Source organism: Eubalaena glacialis, chromosome 2 (genome assembly GCF_028564815.1).
Source record: "Eubalaena glacialis isolate mEubGla1 chromosome 2, mEubGla1.1.hap2.+ XY, whole genome shotgun sequence".
NCBI lineage: Eukaryota > Metazoa > Chordata > Mammalia > Artiodactyla > Balaenidae > Eubalaena > Eubalaena glacialis.
This window is the reverse complement of record NC_083717.1, coordinates 145,179,184-145,198,877: the sequence shown is the minus strand read 5'-3', so window position 1 is coordinate 145,198,877 and position 19,694 is coordinate 145,179,184. Positions and strand designations below refer to the sequence as shown.

General features: G+C 38.6%; 1 protein-coding gene across 2 annotated transcripts; it reads right to left on the bottom strand.

The window, feature by feature from the left end:
* Positions 1-16,290: 16,290 nt before the first annotated feature.
* On the bottom strand, positions 16,291-18,539 carry ARF6 (ADP ribosylation factor 6). 2 transcript variants are annotated; one of them, XM_061180811.1, is made up of 2 exons: positions 18,516-18,539; positions 16,291-17,834 (listed from the first exon to the last, which is right to left on the bottom strand). In XM_061180811.1, exon 2 carries the CDS (start codon positions 17,334-17,336, stop codon positions 16,809-16,811), a length of 528 nt encoding a protein of 175 aa, XP_061036794.1. In that variant the 5' UTR covers positions 17,337-17,834; positions 18,516-18,539; the 3' UTR covers positions 16,291-16,808. The 2 variants fall into 2 exon arrangements, with proteins under 2 accessions (XP_061036794.1, XP_061036793.1); XM_061180810.1 differs by lacking the exon at positions 18,516-18,539 and adding an exon at positions 17,933-18,061.
* Between the last annotated feature and the right edge of the window lie 1,155 nt (positions 18,540-19,694).

The window sequence follows — 19,694 nt, the reverse complement described above, 5'->3', positions numbered from 1 at the left end:
CTTATCTATAGAGCAAAATGCAAATTATTTAACCTGAGTTTCCCATCATTTATAAAATGGGATAATTCCAAAAGTAAAGACTAACATTTATTAAGTACTTACATGCACCTGTACGGTTCTAGGTAATTTCTAAGATTTTACTAATTTAATCCCCTGTGGTATGATTGTCAGATAAAATAAAGGACACTCCAGGAAATTTAAATTTCAGACAAAAAAATAAATTTTTTTAGTATGATTATGTCCTATGCAATTCTGCCCAAGGTCGCATAGTAGTATGCGCTATTACTTGCCAGAGTGGGAATCCAGGCAGTCTGACTCTGGAACGACTGCTGTTAATTTCCAGGAACTTCAAGCAGTTCTTGCAAGGCAAATTAAGTACATTTAAAAACATGGTACCCACAATAGTAAATTTCCAATAAATGTTAGTTCCCTTCCAGGTTTCTTCCTTCCCTGGCCTTCTCCTTCCCTCACTACCCCCAACACTTTGGGTGCCCAAAGCACTTGGCTTATACCTCTTTCATAGTAATATTCTACAGAGAGGTTGTCATTGTTGAATGGTCATAATTCCTGAATTGAGACTTTACGGAAAGTTATTTAAATATCAATTTACTATACCAGGTTATGGTAAGAATACCAACATCCTCAGGGAAAGCTTTAAGAAATAAACAATTACTTTATAAATGCATAACAGAAAAGTGAAAGTCCCTGTTCTCTCTAAATTGGCACTTGACTTCTAATTTTGTTCTTTAAAAGTTGTCTTTAATTAATAATCAAGAACATCAAACTTGATTGGAATACTAAGAACATTAATCTAATTATATTCCTATATTATGAATGCCAATTGTTTAAGTATATTAACAGCAATTCTGTATTTCTCAAATACATTAGTCTTTAGGATTCACCCCAAAAGATCTGAAGAGATTTTTAAAAAGTAGATCTTTAGCTTTCTGCAGTAATGAATGTGCCTTGAATCAACCATTAAACACAAAAAAGTCATACTTTTTTTTTCTTCTGCATCTCAATGCTGTACAGAACAGCCACGTCCATATGACTAAGTGGTACACACTTGTTCACTCTCTGGAATTTTTTCTATTATGTTTGTAACTCAGTATACATTCATTCTTAGAAAATTTAATATGGTGCAGAAGAGGAAACACCGTTACATACCCATTATTATCCTGAGATAACAGAGAAAATGTCTACATATAAAGCTGGTTTTAATGTCATAGCAGTCACTTTGGTCACTGTGTTTCCTGGCCCAACTACTCTTTTTTTCCAGCTGAAAATTATGTTGGCTGAGAGCCATGCCACAGAACCTCCACCCTGAAGAGTGACTCAGATAATTAGACAAAAGCATTTAAACCTCTTCAGGATATTTTCAGACTTCCCTCTCGACATTGCTTCCTCTTAGGCAAAGAATTGGGGGCTACACATTTTGCGTAGTCGAAGGGAAAAAACTACCACCATTCATAAATCAATAATGCCTATTCTCAATCATCATCTTTAAAAAGGTACAACAAACAGTTGGTTCCTCAGCACCTTGAGAAAGTCTTTGCTCACTGACTATTTTTTTACGTACAGCATAATTTTTTAAACATTTTATTATGGATAATTTCAAACATACCAATGATGGACACCCATGTACCCATTCACTCAGCTTCAACAATTACCAACTGATGGTCAATATGGTTTCACCTATAAACCCACTCCCCACTCCCAGGTTATTTTATTTTATTTTATTTTTAAAATTTATTTATGTATTTATTTTTGGCTGCGTTGGGTCTTCGTTGCTGCGCATGGGCTATCTCTAGTTGTGGCGAGCAGGGGCTACTCTTTGTTGCAGTGTGCGGGCTTCTCATTCTGGTGACTTCTCTTGTTGCGGAGCACGGGCTGTAGGCACGTGGGCTCAGTAGTTGTGGCTCCGCGGCACGTGGGATCTTCCCGGACCAGGGCTCAAACCCGTATCCCCTGCATTGGCAGGCGGATTCTTAACCACTGCACCACCAGGGAATTCCCCCAAGTTATTTTAATACAAATCCTAGTCACATAATTTCATCTTTAAGTATTTCGATGATGCTAGCATAAATTTTGAATTTTATTTCTGTTTTAATTTTTTAATTATTAAATTAGAGGGCAAAGGGAAAATAGAGCTAACATCTATTGAGTGCTTACCATGCCAGATGTTATGCTAGTGACTTTCTCCTAAATTACCGCTTTTAATGATAAAATCCTGCTGGGGGAACATTGCCAGTCCCATGTTTAGAAAAGGAAACAGACAAAGAGATAAATTTTCCAGTGTCACTTAGCTACTGAGTAGCAGGGCTGGGATGCAAACCTGGGTCTGTCTGACTCAAAACCCTACACTCTTTCCCCAAATCTACCCTGTCCTAAAAATGCCTGTGAAAAGGTAGGAATTGTCTTATATAACCTACTTGAGGAGAGGAGCATCTTTTCCACCTTCAGTCCTCCCTCCATGCTATGAATGGTATTCACAACATATACACAGGATGTTTCCAGAGCCTAATTCCACTAGTATTTCTAACACTGTAATCCAGAATCCAAAAGTCACACAGTTTCCTAAGTCACTATTTTGATGATCTGGAAAGCAACATGCACTCTGAGGTGTACCAGCAGGCAACATACTTTAGGTTTTATTAGGATGGGATGTGCATCAAGAAAAAAACAAACAAAAACAAACAAACAAAAAGAAAACCACCACAGCCTAGAAATTGCCATAGGTGTGGAAAAAGAAATATTAACATGTCTAAGCATATGGAAACAATAACTATGCTAATAACCATACATACCATACAGGAAGATTAGTTACCCAGGATGTAATTTAGAAAATTTGCTGTGCTAGTCTAAAATCTATACTCCAAAAAGAAGTAATTAAAATTTTTTTAGTTTAAAAAAATAAAATAAAAACTATACTCCATTCAATGAAATTTCTAACAAATAATAAAAGAGTACCTGTTAACATTTATTTAAAATATTTTCTCCAATATGTCTCTATTTAAGTAAAAAAAAAGAAAAATTTAATTTTTAAAAAAAATTTATTTATTTAGTTATTTTATTTTTGGCTGTTTTGGGTCTTCGTTTCTGTGCGAGGGTTTTCTCTAGTTGCGGCAAGCGGGGGCCACTCTTCATCGCAGCGCGCGGGTTTCTCACTATCGCGGCCTCTCTTGTTGCAGAGCACAGGCTCCAGACGCGCAGGCTCAGTAGTTGTGGCGCACGGGCCCAGTTGCTCCGCGGCATGTGGGATCTTCCCAGACCAGGGCTCGAACCCGTGTCCCCTGCATTGGCAGGCAGATTCTCAACCACTGCGCCACCAGGGAAGCCTTTAATTTTTGTTCTATAACTCAAGTTTGTCTCAATGACAAAAAATAAGACTTAAGATTCCTCAAGTAGGTTTCTAAATACTAGGTTCCTGTATGAAATGCCTTCATTCATTACCTTAAATCAATATTATCTATGAATTAGAGAGAATAAAAAATACAATTCAATCTTATAAAAAGAATTCAAATCATAAAGAAAAGCAATCAAACACAAAAGGGTGAGAAATTTTCATATACCAGTACTAGTGTTTACTTTGCGATACCTACCTATCTTTACCCCCAAACTTGATAATTACAGCTCAGATTTTTTAAATTTCAAAAGTAAGCCATAATGCAATGTGTTCATTTCAGCTGTAGGCTCAAGGTTCCTAGGAAATAATTCATGGCTTACGAAAAAACTCAAGTGTATCAAATAGAAATACTATGTGTCAATAGCTACCAGCTTCCCAGGTTTGTCCTGTTAAGTCTATAAATGAGTCATCAGTCATTAACATCAAAAATCTTGTTTTAAAAGTTGATTAAGAATCACTATTGGTTACCTAGAGCTAAATATAAATACAAAGATACTGACATAATGCCCTACTACCAGATCACTACATATTTTCTTAGTTTGAAGTATATAACTACTACTTTTAATATCCCTAAATATGTGTTGAAAAAAATGAATGAATCCCAAATACTAATATTAAAAGAGTTCTTGTTTTTAAAAAAGCTTGCATTTTAAATTTACTTATAGCAAGGAAGAAGATTTTTTAAAATAATTCAACGTTAAGTTCTCAAAGTCAAAGCCTCAGAAAAAGGAAAGTTATGGTTCATAGCCACTGACTCATTTCCTTAGATGATTCAACCTCCTGGCTTTAACACTGCCTTGTCTTCCCCTCCCCTTTTCAATTTTAACGCAGTACAGGGTGGAAATAAACCTCTGACACTATAGAGCTAGCTCTCCTGTGCTATCACATCATAATCTTTGAAATAAACTAAGTCTTTCTACAAGCTTTTATACACGTTTGATATTGAACTCCTATTATATAATTCAATCAACAGTGACTCAAACTCAAACATGCTATGTGGATTTTTCCAAAAGTTTTTGAAAAAATTCAGAGGTGTTTTTTCCACCTCTTAGAAATGTCACTGGCACAAAAATGATTTCATTAAAATGCGTATCTTTCTGCTACCCCGCACAACCCTTTGAAAATAAGCTTGTGCTTCATTTTGTTTTTCCATGTATTCTTTAAATATTTATATACCTCAAATGTTGAGTTCCTTATGAATATGTTCATGAGCTTACCTAATGCAAAGTCCAGACCCACAAAGACAAATGAAGAGAATTAAACATGAATGCACCAAAGGCACGTCTACACACGCCCAAAACAGAATACATCCGGCTCATCCTCTCCAAGTAAGGGCAAGATGGTATCTAGCCAGCTACAACAGAGCTCAGAAACCATGTGTACTGATGCTGCTGTTGAAAAAGAACAGCTTGCAAACCATCCCCTAATCGAGGGCATATAGAGATATAGTTCAAACTAAGTTGATGTCACCTTATCTAACGCAAGATAGAGAAGAATGCCTCTTCCTCCTCACCATCTGTGCCCCACCCCCTACCCCAAAGCCTTCCTTGTCAACCAGGCCCTCAGGTGCTAGTGGATATATAAAGAAAAATATTTGGGAGTTATTTAAAATTGCCAACTCTTTCATTCATTGGAGGGAAGCACCTTCCTCATACACTTCAAACAAGTCCCTGTCCGTCCAAAATATTGCTTTGTCCCCAGAAGCACCCACAATCACCTGATAAACTGGCTTAATGACAGACAGATCTCCTGGATCACTGCCACTATGTCTTACTGGGTTCCATGTTAAAAAAAATTTTTTTTATTGCAGTTTGTTAGAACCTTCCCTTCCTAAAGGCTGTTGCTTTGAGGTCAGTAAGACTTGGGTATGAATTATCAGCTCTCCCATTTAATAGCTGTGGTATCATGGACAAATTACTTAAATTTTGTCCATTAATTTTCTTACCTGTAAAATGAGAGATAATACCACCTATTTTGCTAGTCTGTTGTGGGGGTAACATTTAAAGCCTGCAGCACACTGGCAGACACACAATAATTATTCAATAACATATGCTATTATTTAATACTATACACCATTTTGTCATCTTGTAGAATTTCCCCCTCTAACTCCTAAATCACTGCGGAAGAAATATCCTGAACTGTTGCTGACAGAAAGTATTGTGTCGGTTTGCAAATCTTAAGAGAAGTTTCATAGTATATTGGTAACTCTGGGATTAGGTTAATCATGATGCCTGCATTTTAGAAATTCTTTTAAATTTCAGTGCATGGCTATATGATTGATAAATACAAATAAATTTTGTGTCTAGTCTCAGCCATATCACTAATTGCTGTGATTTACTGGACAGGTCATAGCCACCATGGCTTACTTTCCACATTTGTGAGATAGGGGTGCCACCATCACATCTTTAATTATAGTGGGACTAGAATTACTTGAGCATGGTCACTGTAGGCATTTCCAAGAAGAGAGGTCTAACTAAGCAACAACAACAACAAAAAAAGTAGCTTAAAGGAATTAAGATGAACATTTTTCAAATGGATTCTTTTTTTCAATTTTCCTTTCCCTCTAGGAAATGGGTGGTAGGGAGCACACGTTCTTCGTTCCCCACTCCACCCTCAATAATCAATACCTACTTATCTGAATAATGTTTTGAAAATTAAATGACCCTCTTGTATTAAAGTGTTATCATCCCTTCATCTCCAGTTTTTCGGACCACTTCTATCAACAGCTTCTCTACTACCTCCTGTCTTTTTTGTTACAAACTAGTTTCTGACCACTTCTCTCAAACTTATCTAAGGAAGATCTCAATGACTTTCTAATGTCAATTCCAAAGAACTTATTTTGTACTTCAGCTTTCTTGATCTCCCTGGAGGATATGACATCACTGATATTCTGTTCCTTGTCTTCTCAGTCTTCTCTGTTAACACCCTCTTCTTCTACGCACCCCTTAAACATTGGTGTTCCCCAGGGAGGAACATCCTCCCTGGCATCCTCTGCCCTTTATTCTTCTCACTCCCAGGAAATCTCACTAGCATCTATGGTTTCAAAAGCCATTTACAAGCTAACTTCTAAACCTCTATCTGTAGACTAGATGTCCTATCTGCATATAGACTGGATATTGCCATGTAAACGTTCATGCCATAGGTGTCTAAAACTTGCTGTCAAAACTGGGTATGTCATCTCCTTCCTCCCCTTAAACTTGCTCTTTTCCCTCTATATTTTTATAATTATAACCTTCATTAGCAGTCAATCATGCAGACTTTCCCCCTTGTTCCCTCTCATTCGGTTGGCCCAAACTTGTTTATTCTGTCTCTAAAATAGTGTTTCCCAAACCATAGTCCTTGGAACCCTTATTGGTTTGTTTGTTTGTTTAAATATTAGGGTTTGGTGATCAAATGAGTTTGGGAAATGCTGGGTTAAGGCAGGACTTCTAAGAATCTTCAGTATACTGCTAAAGTGCCTTGTGAATCCCAAATGCAGATACAATATGAAGCGTTTCCCAAATAGCTTGGCAGCCTTTTTTCCAAGGATTATCTTCTGTGATCAGTGTGCCACAGAACATACTTCGCAAAATATAATTCAAGTATTTCTCAAATGTATCCTCTCCTCTCCACCACCATACCCATTGCTTCAACTAGGGAATTCTATCTCATCTTATCTATACAGTGGGTTTCCTGCCTAGGATCTTTATACTCATCCTTTACACAGTATTTGGTGAGCTCCCTAAAGTGTAAATCTCATGCAATTTCATGCTTAAAAATCCCACAAGGTTTCCTAGTACCCAAATTATAGGATCCAAAGTCCTTAAAAAACCAAAGGCACTTCATGATGCAGCCCCTCATCATCTTTCTATCTTCATCTCACACCAGTCCACCCTAAACTCCAGGCATAATAAACCGTAAATTCCTGGTGGTGCTATGTTAACACTTTCTGGCTTTTGCACATAACTGTTCTGCCTCAAATGTCAACCACCTCTTGTTTATCTGAATAATTCCTACTCATCCTTTAAAACTGACCTCAGATGGTCCTCTTCTTCTGAAGCCTTCCATTCCCCAGTCAGAGGAAGGTGCCTCACTGGTGTGCAGTCAATGCACCGTCTATTATAGCATGTCTTTGTAATTATCTGTGTACATGTCTCTATTTTTCAACTAGACTGTGACCTTCTTGAAGATTAAGGACATTTATTTATTCCTGCTATGGGGCCTAGTGCCATGTCTGGAACCTAGTAGATGAATGCTTGGTGAATAAATGAATCAACATATACATTATCTTTTAACTGTTTCAATATTATTTCTTTCTGAAAACTCATTTAAATGTATAAAGTATGGGTTTTATTCTTGGAACTTTAGTATGGGACCTAGAAAGATGTTGGCAAACTTCTGTAAAGGACCAGATAGTAAACGTTGTAGGCTTTGTGGGCCATATGGTCTCTGTCCTAACTACCCAACCTCCTGTCACTGTGCAAAAGCAGCCATAGACTGCACACAAATAAATGACCATGATTACGTTCCAATAAAACTTCACTTACAAAAACAGGCAGTGGGCCAGATTTGGCTCATAGATCATAGTTTGCCAATCCCTGGCCTAAAAAGTTCATCGCATCTCAATGATCTTAACTGGTATCCTCTAATGCAGTTACTGAAATTGTAGGCATGGTATCAGGAAGAAATGACCATCCTCTAAAAACGAACTGTCCAGTATGATAGCCACTAACCACATGAAGTTATTGAGCACTGGAATGTGCCTAGTCCTAATTGAGATGTGCTTTAAGTATATAATTTTGTATACACTTGGATTTTGAAGATTTTGTGTGAAACAAAGAATGTGAAATATCTCATTAATAATTATTTTATACCGGTGACATTGAAATAATATATTTGATACATTGGGTTAAAAAAATATTATTAAAACTGATTTCACCTGTTTATTTTTACTTTTTAAAATGTGACTACGTTTTAAATTACATATTAAATATTTTAAATTACATATGTGCCTTGCAATATATATATATTGGACAGCACTGCTCTAAGAGAGAATAGTTACAAAAGAGAGTATTAAGAGATTCAATCTCTTTTCAAGATTGCAAATGAGATACCTTACCCAATTATCCAAGTGTTTCTATTCAAAGCTGCTATATATCCTGGTTTCTTTCTATCAGTGGTGCTACCATTATCTTTTACATAAAAATTAAGGATCACAATCTTGAATTCTTTCTCCCTTCGCATTAATGTATGTCCACCAATTTTATTTTATCTCACTGTTTCTCATTTTTTTCTTTTAAAATATTTTTTTCTGGAACTTCCCTGGTGGTGCAGTGGTTAAGAATCCGCCTGCCAATGCAGGGGACATGGGTTCTATCCCTGGTCCGGGAAGATCCCACATGCCGTGGAGCAACTAAGCCTGTGCGCCACAACTACTGAGCCTATGCTCTAGAGCCTGCGAGCCACAACTACTGAGCCCATGCGCTGGAACTACTGAGCCCACGTGCTGCAACTACTAAAGCCCCTGCTCCTAGAGCCCGTGCTCCGCAACAAGAGAAGCCACCACAATGAGAAGCCCGTGCACCACAACAAAAAGTAGCCCCCACTCGCCACAACTAGAGAAAGTGTAGCAATGAAGACCCAAAGCAGCAAAAACAAAAAAATTATTTTTCTTTTATTTTTTTGTTTCTCATTTTCTTTAATGCTATACTTGGTCTTTGTTCTCTCAACTGAATTAACAGTCTCTTGAAAGGCCTTCTTTCTTCCAGCCTCTATCCATGACCCTGATACATGATTCTGTACAAAGCTACTAGATTAATATTCCTAAACACTATGACTACCTCCCGCTATACAAATATTTTTAAAATTCAGTGGCTTCCATGATACAGAAAATAATATCCAAACTACTTGGTCTAGTTCTTGAGGCATTCTAAAAATTCCATTTTTAATTTCCATTTTGAAACTTACCTCCTCTCCTACCACTCCAGTCAGACATAGGATGGCAGATAAAATATAGGTCACCCAGTTGAATTGGAATTTCAGATAAACAACAGTTTTAGTCTACTGTTTGGGACATACCTGTCCTGAAAAATTAATGTTTACATGAAATTGAAATTTAACTGGGTGCTCTGTATTTTTATTTGCTAAATCTGGCAACCCTAGTCAGACAAGTCTATTCTCTATCTCCCAAATACTATATGTAGATTACTACCCTTGCTCACACATTTTAAATGAGATAATGCATGCATGCACTTAAAACAGTGCCTAGCACGCAATGAGCATGCAATTAAGTAGTAATACTGTTATTCCTCTGACTTTCTAGGTTCATCCAATTCAATTCCCACTGGCCTTCTCCAGCCCACTCCAGTCTACAATATATCTCTCTTCTAAGTCTAGTATTTGATAGACTTGATTACTTACTTTGAACATTTCATATGTGTGTCTTACCTAGCCTTAAATTTCACCTCGTATAGAAATTACTGAGAAATAAAATAGGATTGTTAAATAAGGCATTTTGCATTTTACCAAAATTATCAACTTTTATCCTTAAGTCCCAGCTTAAATTACGAAATACATGATTAAAACACCCTCGCTAACCCTGGACTCTAGGCTCTTGCTGTCACTTACAAAAAAGTGAGCTGTAATGAGATCTAAAAAGCAAAAAATTCACTTATTAAACAATAACTGAAATGTCTGTAGTTATGAATTTATCAGGTAGAGACAATATAAATTGTGCACTCTGAATTTTCTAAAACTGTCTTAAATCAAAAGGAGTCTATATATAACCATACAAATAATCAGCTCAGTGAAAACTTTTCCTATTTTTCACGATGATCTGTAAAATTCACAATCTATCAGGTAGTCACATGTCATTTTTACAGAAAAAAAAATTTTCTCAAGTGAAGTCTAATACAATATCATGTTCTCCACTATACAGAAAGACTCAAATTATACAGGGACTCAAAATCTGTTGATGATCGAATAAGAAAATTTGGGATATTACTCAGAGTAAGCCTTTTGTAAACAAACCACACAAAATTTTAAGTACATTATTAACCAATGGTTCACAGTCCCAGTATAGTACAGACTACCTGAGTCCAAAGTCTGGCTCTGCTACTTATTAACATACACCTCTCTAAGTCTCAGTTTTCTCAACTATAAAACGGGAGCCCTTTCTTCCAAGGTGTTGTGAGGATTAAGAAAATATGCATGAAATACTTAGAACAATGCCTGGCACATGGCAAACATTCAAAAAATGCTAATTCTTATTATTCTTAGAATGTTTCCCAATTTGATCTCTTCAGGCTCACCTAGCTCCAACCTAGGACTTGTTCACAAAACTAACTTCTAGAAATAAAAAGATATGGAGAGAAAGCACTTTGGTTTGCCATATTAGAATAAACTTCAAAGGTCCAGATCCTTGCTTCTATAACTCCTTTAACAAATTTGGTTTTTGCCCTCTCATGCTATCACCTTCTCAGGCCAGTCTATTCAGATGTAATTGGAAACAGAATAATCAGTTTCACATAAATCTTTCTATGAACAAGAATTATTTTTATTTTTTAAAGCTCACTTGTAAATGTCCTCCGTAAAACTTACTTCCATAACTCCTAATTTGTTTTAGGTTCTCTTTTAAGATAGTTATGGATTCCCAAATCCTTACTTACTATGTAAGTAGTATAGGACAACTCTCTATGCAAGAAGTAATTCATGTGTGAAGTAAATTATTTTTCCTAGTTTATATTGGTTAGAGGAATAATACAAGAAGAAACCAAATATCACGTATCATATTAGTTTCCAATTCAATAAAACACTTCATCTTACAAAGTTTCATAATAAAAAGTACTGGACTCAGGCCTTGATTACAGTAGTATCAACTGAATAAAAGCCACAGTTCAATGATGTTACCTGAAACTATTCCAAACTAATCTAGGTTCTCTGGAGGAAAGGGCACTTTGAACAGAAAAGCATGTTTTAACTTATATCCAAATACCAGTAAAACCACCATAAAAATAAACACTTTTAATGAAATTATTCACAACATTTTTAAGAATGTTAAAACTGATACTGAAAAACTACTGATTTCACATATTTAAACTTATCTAGGGGAAAAAATCCAGGTTAGACTATTCAAATATAAGTCTCAAAGCTCACTAACTGTTCAAACGTGGTAAGACTGTGGCAGGCATTCCCTGGAGGTCCAGTGGTTAGGCCTCCGCGCTTTCACTGCCAAGGGCGTGGGTTCAATCCCTGATTGGAGGACTAAGATCCCGCAAGCTGCCTGGTGTGGCCAAAATAAATAAATAAAAATTGGGCTTTAGATCTGGAGTCAAGAAACATTTTCAATCAACAGCCAGATAAGTAAATATTTCAGGCTTTTCAGGATAAATACTGTCTCTGTCACATATTCACAGTTGTTTTTTTGAGCAGTCTTTTAAAATCCTTTAAAATGTAAAAAACCATTCTTAATTTAGTCCCTATAAAAACAAGTGTAGGGACTTCCCTGGCGGTCCAGTGGTTAAGACTTCACCTTCCAGTGCAGGGGGTGCAGGTTTGATCCCTGGTTGGGGAGCTAAGATCCCACATGCCTCAGGGCCAAAATACCAAAACATAAAACAGAAGCAATATTGTAACAAATTCAATAAAGACTTAAAAAAAAAAAAAAAAACAAGTGTAGCCAGATTTGCCCTTGGCCACAGTTTCCCCACCCCAGCTTCACACTATACATATTATCTTTTTGTTACTATATCAATTTCACTGATATTAACTTTTCTTCCCTCAAATATGTGCTCAAATGTTACCTTCTCAATGAGGACTTCTCTGAATACATGTTTATCAGTCTCCCTATATATATAACATACTATGTAATACATAGTATATCACCTAACATGTTTTTATTTCTCACTCCCACCCCCCAACACCAATATAAGTTCCATGAAGGCAGATTTTTTTTTCACTGATATATCTCCTGTCCCTAGAACAGTGCCAGGCACATCAGTAGGCTCTCAATAAATAAACCTACCCTCACACTTATGAAACAAATACCATGGAGGAAATACAGTTGATCCTTGAACAACTCGGAGGTTAGGAGTACTGACCCTCGGCAAAATCGAAAATCCAAATCCTTACATAACTTTGTAGTTGTACAGCATCCACTAATTCAACCAACCCCAGGCTGTGTAATACTGTAGTGTTTACTACTGGAAAAAAAAAATCCATGTATAAGTGGACCCACTTATATCCACATAGTTCAAACCCATGTTATTCAAGGGTCAACTGTATATCTAAATGAAGACAAGCGGAAAGGTATTCAAGAAGATTGACAAATACCTTTTTTTTTGTTTCAAGTAGTCATAAAACATTTTAAATAAAGGGGGGAAAAGTTCAAACCTATTTTCTTATTGTCCCACAAAGTAAGTTATTTCTAGACTAATTCCCTGGAAGTTTACCATTACTTTGGCTTATTTAATAACAAATTTCAACTGTTAGTCCTAAACCCCTCTACAGACCTGTTCTGCCTCTTTGACCTCACCTGTATGTATTTATTCCCTGACCATTCAACTCACTAATCTAGTCTGGCAACTTTCAAGTTTAGCAAAGCAGGGAGGGAAAAGTTACTTTGCCCCTTCTATCACTCCATCTCCCAACATTCCCGTTTTATAAATTTTGTAATATTGTAATTGCAAATCTTTCCTACTTTGTCTTTTACCATTCAATATAAACAAAGCAAAAGGCTAGATTCTATTGAATATTATACTCCAAATACATTAGGCTCAGTGGTTAGACAAGTTATTTTTAATTGCTATATGTGGTTTAACAATTTTTACCTATAAGGAAAGATTTGCCTTATCATAATCCATATATATACTTGGCAAGGTATAGAGGAAATAACTTTGGGAATTTAATAAGCTCCTCCACCATTCAGATTATGGCTACTATATTTCTAAATTGTATTAAAACATAAGAACTCACTAAAGTGTAAAATATCTTCTACTGCTATCTCTGGTAAATTGATACTTGATAGCCATTAATAACATTAATGTGGGAGTTAAATCATACTAGAGATCACACTAAGATATTCTAAAATCAAACTACAAAAATTGCTAATACAAGAAGGAGGCCTACAAGGAAGGAAATGTGTTTAAAAACCCCTTTATCCAACAAGTTATTCTTCATCTACTATTTTATTTTCTAAATGGCTACAATTCTGCCATTCTTATCAGACAAGCAACCTTGGTTTCTGAAAGACAAACTTTCTAAAATCCAAAAGTCAATTGTCAAGGTTTAAGACTACTCCGTAGGCCAATTCTTTAGAGACACAGTTCTGTCCTAAAAACTCTAAGGTTGTGATTTCTGAAAAAACAGTAGCATAATAAAAACTGCTATAGAACCTTCATTTTTAAAAAATTTCCAACTGCTTTTGTGTCCTAAATTATCATAAAATCAGATTAAATTTGGTGGAACTAAATCAGGGCAAAACCTCCTATATAGCCAGGATTATAAGAACCAAACAGATTCTCTTTTTTCTTCATATAAAAGCTAGGTGACTCCCAAACTAAGTTACTTTATACCATATATCCCTGGAGAATAACATGGCCCAACACACCACACGTCCCACTTAATCTAGTTCAAACGAGTAACGTAACGTGAGAAACTGCACTGTGTAATTCCTTTATTTTCTGCATATTAGTGCTTTACCAACACTACAACCATAAAGAACACAATTCCAAGTACTGTACTTTTTAGTTTGGGGAGATCACAGTCTACAGACTCATTTACTTATATTAGACAAGATTAACCTCATTGAAAACTTACTTCAGTTTATAAATTCACATAAAATACAGAAATTGATGCAATTAAACAAAAACTTCAGGATCTTATTTCTTAACTTCTTAGATTGTAACTTTTTTTGCAGGCTATAATTACCTGCCCCATGATCATCAATGGTTATGATTCAATTTAACTACATCAATTATCAACCTTTTATATCCTTAAAGAAAATGTAAGTGAAAATTACAGTTTCTTAGCAAAAGGTTTAAGGTTTTCCAAATTTCAAATATTTGCTTTCCCTCCTCCCCCCACCTTCAGTTAAGACATTTCAAATAAACTAAAAATAACCACATCTCACCTGCAACATTCCATAGCAATCACTTGATGTATAAAATTTTAACTATGCCCCCAGTTATTTTAAGACAAACAAAAAATGGCTGCCTACCAATCTGTCTGTCACAAGTTAGAAATACTACATTTAAGAATTAACATGAGGGTTTCAAGTTTCCTCCAGTTTAGGCATTTATACCTTTGTGCTTGTCGCTTAAGGATGTTACTATAACATTGATATTTATATAACCCATGTTTATGTACCTTAATATGTAATCGTTTAAAACACTAGTAATTAAATTTATGATGGAGCTATGGGAATTTTAAAAGCAACTAAAATGTTCTTAGATGTGTGTCAGCTTCATTTCTAGAGATACTTCTACTAAAGTGAAACTGAGAACTTTATACTTTAGTTGCGTTTGAATTCAAAAATCCCTCTGCACCATTAGGAGCCTAAAACATAGCACCTTTTCTCAACTGCTTTAAGTAAAATGTTTGTCAAGAGTTTTACTTTGAAGAGTTAACTTTCTATAGCCTTATACTTCTCATACATCTTTGGTAAAAGCTCCATTATACAATATGGCCAAAGCATGAAGGACCAATACTGTCCAATCATATACCATGATAGCCCGTTCAATTTTAGTTTTCAGACACCCTCATAAACAAAACCCACTCCACCTTTTCCTGTATACTGCCTTTGCAGTCTACATTTCTGAATTCCCTAAGTTTAATTCCTTGAGGATCTCTAAAATGAATCCTTAAGGCTATATAAGAACCAGATGCTGCTACACAATTCTGTATCAAGCATTAACATTTGGTTCAAAGTATTATCATAGTGGTCTCAATAATCTAGTTACTGGTCCTAACCAGCTAAGCAAGTAATCTTGTTAGGATCTGGATATCACCAGTGAGCACACTGCTTACCCTTGAAGAAAAGTAAGTTTACATTCATTGTCATCTGTAGGTTCTTCCTCTGCATCCTACTTCCCCTTTTGTCATTCCTCAAGTCTACACATCATTCATTCATCACATTTCCTTCCTCAAAGGAGATAGTGTATTATTGAACCAACAGGATATCTGACTATTAGCATGAGTTAATCAAACAGAATACCTTTTTCATAAAACATCTTCTCCAGTGTTCTAATTAATGGAGATATGGATCACTCATCTATTAAAAAAAAAAAAAAGACTTATATCTTCAGCTTAATCAATTGCTGTAATGTGGAAACACGAATTTTTTTTCCCAACTAGGTAAAAGGTGCATGTAATTTGAACTGTTAAATGCTTTATTAATGAATAAAGTAAACACTCTAGTAATTTAAAAACTACTGGTCTTAGACATTTGAAACATGGTAAAAGTATATATTCCAGTTTTGCCCATAAGTCACTTAAAATATCTACAAATATTTCATCTGTGTGTGGCATACACCATTATTGCTCCATTTTCTGGAAAAGTCTATTTTTAAAGTTAAAAAAGAGGGAAAACACAGCAAAGTTGCTAACTTTGCAGTGAAAAAACAAAATCTGTGTCCTTGACAGGTTACATTTTCATAGTTTTATGCAGTGTAAGTTAGCTATGTAACGGGGAACTTGAGTTTTATCCTTACTCGTGCATGATGTATGTTTCAGAACTTAAGAGCTGAAATTTCAAAGAACTTCTTACATTACCTGTTGAACACAGTGATGTGCAACTGGAACATATTACAATATTACTCATTATTTGCCACTGTGGGCTGTTTACTATACTGGTTTTAGATATAAAAGGTCACATCTGAATTTACTAAGTTAAAGTCAGAACTCATAAGGGAGGGGAAAAAGGCCTTAAATATAAAAGACAAACGGCAGTTTGATTAAGCAATAATTTTCAGTTTACTAGATGAAACAGACTTGCAACACAGTCTGCATGAATGCAAAATAAGCCATCTACAGCAAGTGATAAGGAAACTGGGCAAAAAGGAAAAAAGCATACATTGGAAAAGAAGATTCTCTCGAAATAAAAAAATCAAACCATTATTATAAAGGAATTTACCAAGAAACGCTATATTTCCCCCATCCTATTTGCTGGAAGTCAACAAGAGCATCTAGCACTTTGTGTTCATGTCAAAAAAGTCAGATCAGAGCATCCTAACGCAAAGCAAAGAAAAAAAAAAAGAAAAGAAACAAAAAAGAAAAGCCCTAACCCCCTCCCCCAAACCGCAGAACTTAACTCCAGAGTTCAAATTCAAAGAAGAGAAAGTGGCAATTGAAAGAGGTGATGGTGGCGATAATCCTATGAATGGGTTTTTGATTTCTCTCCTTCCGGGGGATGGGTGGAGAAGGCTCATTAGGATTTGTAGTTAGAGGTTAACCATGTGAGCCCCTCATAGAGTCCGTCCCCCGAGGTGGCACAGGAGGGCTGCACATACCAGTTCCTGTCCCGAATCCGGGTCAGGCCCAGTTTCTCCTGGATCTCGTGGGGTTTCATGGCATCGGGCAGGTCCTGCTTGTTGGCGAAGATGAGGATTATGGCGTCCCTCATCTCCCGGTCATTGATAATGCGGTGCAGCTCCTGGCGGGCCTCGTCGATGCGGTCGCGGTCGGCGCAGTCCACTACGAAGATCAGACCCTGGGTCCCGGTGTAGTAATGCCGCCAGAGCGGCCGGATCTTGTCCTGGCCGCCCACATCCCACACGTTGAACTTGACGTTTTTGTAAGTCACGGTCTCCACGTTGAAACCCACGGTGGGGATGGTGGTCACCGACTGGCCCAGCTTCAACTTGTACAGGATGGTTGTCTTGCCGGCTGCGTCCAGGCCCAACATGAGGATCCGCATTTCCTTGTTCCCGAAGATCTTAGACAGCACCTTCCCCATCGCGTCGGAGGAGCCGGGGCCGGGGGCATTCAGGTGTCCCGGGTCCCCTCCGCCAACAACGCCGCCGCCGCCGCCGCCGCCGCCGCGAAACCGAAACGGAGCCTCCCAGTCGCGAGGGCGCCCGTGCGGCCTGCGTGGGAGTCGCCTCCTCGGGGGAGAGACCCGGACCCGTCGCTCACTCGGGCATCACCCACCGCACAACTTGATTCCTCCAGTCGCCGCGGCCGCCGGGGCGCTGAGTCTGCGCCGGGAGAGCCGCCGCCCTGCTGAGGCGCGGCCCGGCCCGGAACTGCCCTTCCCCCCGCAAGCGCCGCGCGAGCGCCGCCGCGGTTCCCGCTCCTCCGCCTTCTCCTCGCTCCGCCGCGGGAGACTGCGGCCCTTCGGCCCGGCTCCCGGTCCGCGAGCACCACGCTCACCACCGACCCAGGCCACCCGAGAGGCAGCACGGCTCCGGCGCCCCGTCAGGTCATTGATCCTCGCGGGAACTCGGTGCGCTGCCTGCAGACACAGAGAGAGAAAAGGGAGTTACTGCTAGAGCCCCAGAGGAGAGCGGAGACCGAGGGGGCCCGCCTTGCCAGCTCAGCCCAGGAGGTTACCTCCAGCCGCCGCCCCGCGCGCGGGCTCCCTCCGGCCTCCACCGCCTCCTCCCAGCTCTGCTGCCGCCGCTGCCGCCGCCGGAAAAGGCGCCGAGGAAACCGCCTCACTTCCCCTCCCGACTACGCAGGCGCAGCAGAGGCCGCCCGTTCGGCCAAGAGCGACCTCTATAAAGAGAGCGGCCCGCGCGCTAAGCGTCGGGGCGCCACGCGCGGGGGGGGGGGGGGGGCGGGGCTACGGCGGCTCAGAGGGCTCGCAGGTGCGGCCAGCTCCCACCCCCGCGAATCTCGGACTCTCATCCGCGGCCACCTGTCGCTGCTCTAGCTTCTCGTCCACTCTCTGCGTTCCTCTTCCGCACTCTCTCTTCCCCCGCCCCCATTCAAACCAGAGGAGCCGATCCACTGCGGAGCTCGACGGTGTGGGGCCCGCGGACCGCCCGTTCCCCTGACGAACGCCTCCCCTGTGCTGCTTCCAGGCCTGTTCTCGGACCCCGGTGCCCGCCAGATGCTCCGCGAGTTCCCTCCAGCCCGCCCCAGCCTTCGTGTGCCCTCAGTCTCCCAGGGAAGCCCTAGCCGCTGTTTTTACCTTTCCCCCAGCCTTCTTTGGCTTCCTTTATCCCTCGTGCTCTGTGCGTTTCCTGAAAGACACGTGGGAGGCTAGTGGTTCGCGTGGAATCTGCCAGTCAGTGCGGCGCTTTTACTGGGATTGGGTTTGCTCTGAAGCCCGTCTTTTGGTCGTTGGAGCCCTATCTTACACATCCCGTCTTTTGGACGTTGGAGCCCTATCTTACACATCTCGTCAGGACCAGTCCACGTTTCTTAAAAATTACAGTATTATCGAAAGTTCCCGTGCCTTGCCGCTTTTTCAACTTTTTAGAAGGTGGTCATTTTTAATATTTAGATATCATCTCCTTTTGGTGTGATTAGTAGTAGCTTCTCACCCAGCCACTCATTCTTAACTTTAAGGAGCCTCGACGATATAATCTTAGCGTAGGATTTAGAATCAGAAAGACTACTTCTGTCGCCTGGATTTGGACATTTAACCTTACTGAGTTACCTCCTGTGTAAACTGAGTGTAACACTGACCTTTCTGTCCGCAAACCCCATTTGAGGGTTAAATAATGTTTATAGAAAACTTCAACCTTTTTGTATCGAATCGTTAGTGGTAAAGTTAGACTTAAAGTTCAAAAAAGGTGAAAGCTTGAAATGTAAATAAACCAAAGGGAGGAAAAACAGGAAAATAGTGTGTGTTTTTTTTTTAAGAAGATGCTGTAGTAACATAAGGTAACATATTTTTTATGTCACAATTTAAGAAAGTTTCATAATGGTAGATTGGTTAAATGATAACCTTACAAACTTCAGCCTGAAGTAAATTTACTTAAGTTATTAATATTCTGGCAATGATTTAATTTACTTACCATCTGCCTTAATATGTATGCCCTGTATTAAAACTGAAAGAAGGATTTGGAGTCAGAAGATTGGGGTTCAGAGTGTTACCCCTCCGTTTTATAGCTGTGAATCCTTTCCTTTCAGTCTTTGTAAACTTCATTTTTTAATCTGTTGAACGAGATGAAGAATATCATCTCGAATGAAAATAGTCACTATTTATTGATTGTTATCATAAACACTGTACTAAATTACTTTAAATATTTTACTTTAATCTGCACAGCAACCATGTGAGGTAGCTTTGAGTATTAGTGGAAACTGAGGGTCAAAGAGGTTGAATAATTTTTTGAAAGTCACAGAGTTGAGATTAAATGGTGAA